This window comes from Bactrocera tryoni, unplaced genomic scaffold (assembly GCF_016617805.1).
Source record: "Bactrocera tryoni isolate S06 unplaced genomic scaffold, CSIRO_BtryS06_freeze2 scaffold_204, whole genome shotgun sequence".
Lineage (NCBI taxonomy): Eukaryota > Metazoa > Arthropoda > Insecta > Diptera > Tephritidae > Bactrocera > Bactrocera tryoni.
This window is the reverse complement of record NW_024395927.1, coordinates 24428-26522: the sequence shown is the minus strand read 5'-3', so window position 1 is coordinate 26522 and position 2095 is coordinate 24428. Positions and strand designations below refer to the sequence as shown.

At 33.1% G+C, this 2095-nt stretch overlaps 1 protein-coding gene across 1 annotated transcript; it reads left to right on the top strand.

Annotated features, from left to right (window-relative positions):
• The first annotated feature begins 269 nt into the window (after positions 1–269).
• On the top strand, positions 270–1831 carry LOC120780160. Its single transcript, XM_040112439.1, has 2 exons — positions 270–1570; positions 1628–1831. The coding sequence occupies exon 1, from the start codon at positions 342–344 to the stop codon at positions 1089–1091; it is 750 nt and encodes a 249-aa protein (XP_039968373.1). The 5' UTR covers positions 270–341; the 3' UTR covers positions 1092–1570; positions 1628–1831.
• The last annotated feature ends 264 nt before the right edge of the window (positions 1832–2095 follow it).

Genomic DNA, 2095 nt, shown 5'->3' with positions numbered 1-2095 from the left:
GCCTTCCGACCTAGTAAGACAACAGTAGCAGCAAATGTATTTCTTAACATTTAGCTTTTAAGTATCTCTTCTAATTGTCTAGACCAGAATTGTTGTTAGTATTTTAGTTTTATATACTAGGTTATTGTATTATATTGTGGCAGCATTATAAATATGTAAATTATATATTGTGGTAACATCATAAATCTGTAAATTATGTATCTTATTATAAATAAAGGAGTGTGGCAGCACGATCTGCGGCCATGTTGAAGATAAAGAAGAACGAGTGCAGATCATTTAAAAAGAGCGTCCAACATAATAAAATTGTTTAAAATATCAGAAGTGGTTGTATTGCGCCCAAAATGTCATCAAACGAGGATTCGCTTAGTTTATACACAGTTGAACAATTAAAATCATGGTTGCGTTCGCTCAAACATAAAACAACAGGTAGTAAAGCCGAACTAATTGTTCGCCTACAAAAAATTCCTGAGGAGCTTCGTGGAAATTTTCGAAACTCCATGGTTGACGTTGACGCTGACGTTGACTGTACGCAAGCCATCATTGCGGAAAAAGAACAAGCTGATGAAATCAACGAAGGAGCGAGCAGTATAAACATCACCGAGGAGTGTGGTGAATTTAGCAATGGGATTGTACCACAATATGACGCAAGTAATCAAACGAGTGTTGAAAAGAAACAAAAAGAGTGTGATGCAAACGAGTGGCGACTTTTAAAAATCGAATTAGAATTGTTGAAGCGTGAGTGTGAACTAAAGAAGATGGAAAATGAACTTCTAATGAGAGAAAAAGAACAGTTGAGAAATAGTGATAATCAAACAAAAAACATTTCCAATAAGCAAAAGTTCGCAGATGTTAAAGAACTTATATCTGAATTTTCTGGTAGTGGTGAATGCCTTAAGCTATGGCAAGCACAACTAAAAAATATCCAGAGTGTTTACCAACTTGATGATAACAACCTAAGAGCATTAATTGCAAATAAATTAAAAGGCAATGCGCTAAAGTGGTTACATTCTCGAGATGACTTGATTTTAATGCCAATCGACAAGTTCTTAAAGGAAATGAGCTCGCTGTTTGAAGAAAAACAAGCAATTTGATGCTAAAGAAAAAGTTTGAAATCAGGCAGTGGTTGACTACCGAATCGTTTCGAGAATATTTCCAAGAAAAACTAATTCTGGCAAATAGAATTCTAATTGGTGAAGATGAACTTGTAGAATATCTAATTGATGGTATTCCGGATAACACTTTACGTTCGCAAGCTAAAATGCAACGATTTCATGACAAATATGAATTGTTAGAAGCGTTTAGAAATATTCAATTGCCACGATATATATCAAAGAAAATGACAGCAGACAATCAACATGAGCAGTCGAATAATGGACAACAAACAACAAGAGTCGTGAGATGCTACAATTGCAACTCCGTTGGCCATTTAGCAAGTGTATGCCGAAAACCCAAACGAGAGCTTGGTGCTTGTCATGTATGCGCTGAAGTTGGCCATTTAGCAGCAAATTGTCCACAAAGGAAGAGCCGCCCTGTACAACATGTCACAGAATTGATGGAAGGCGATGAATATGTAAGGTTTTAAATTATGTATTTATTAATTCTAAATTTACTTATAAAACTTTATTAGGATCATTAATTGATACGGGAAGCCCCATTAGCTTTGTTCGCCAACAGTTCGTACCAGATGTAGTAATAAACAGAAAGAACAATGTATTTTTAAAATATAGTGGTATAAACAAAAGTCCATTATCTATTGTCGGAAATGTAAACAGTTTTATTTTTTTCAAAAATAAAAGAATTGAATTAACGATGTTAGTTGTAACAAATGAAACAATGACTCATCCAATTATTTTAGGAAGAGACTTTTAAGTAAATCTAATTTAAAATTAGAATGTAAAGAAATAGATTCGAATTTCAAAGTCGAAAATAACACATATGATGAAGAGTGTCAAAGATTAATGAAAATTGAATTTGATAACACTAAATTTTCTGTGAATTACAATGAAGTATTGAAAACTGAAGCAAAAACTCCTAATGTTTATATAAAAATGATAATGTAAGTGTCTATGCAAAACAAAAATTTCTGCAAATATTT

Bases quoted from the DNA above. Each gene is read 5' to 3' on its own strand.
- LOC120780160 (XM_040112439.1), top strand. From the start codon at position 342: ATGTCATCAAACGAGGATTCGCTTAGTTTATACACAGTTGAACAATTA.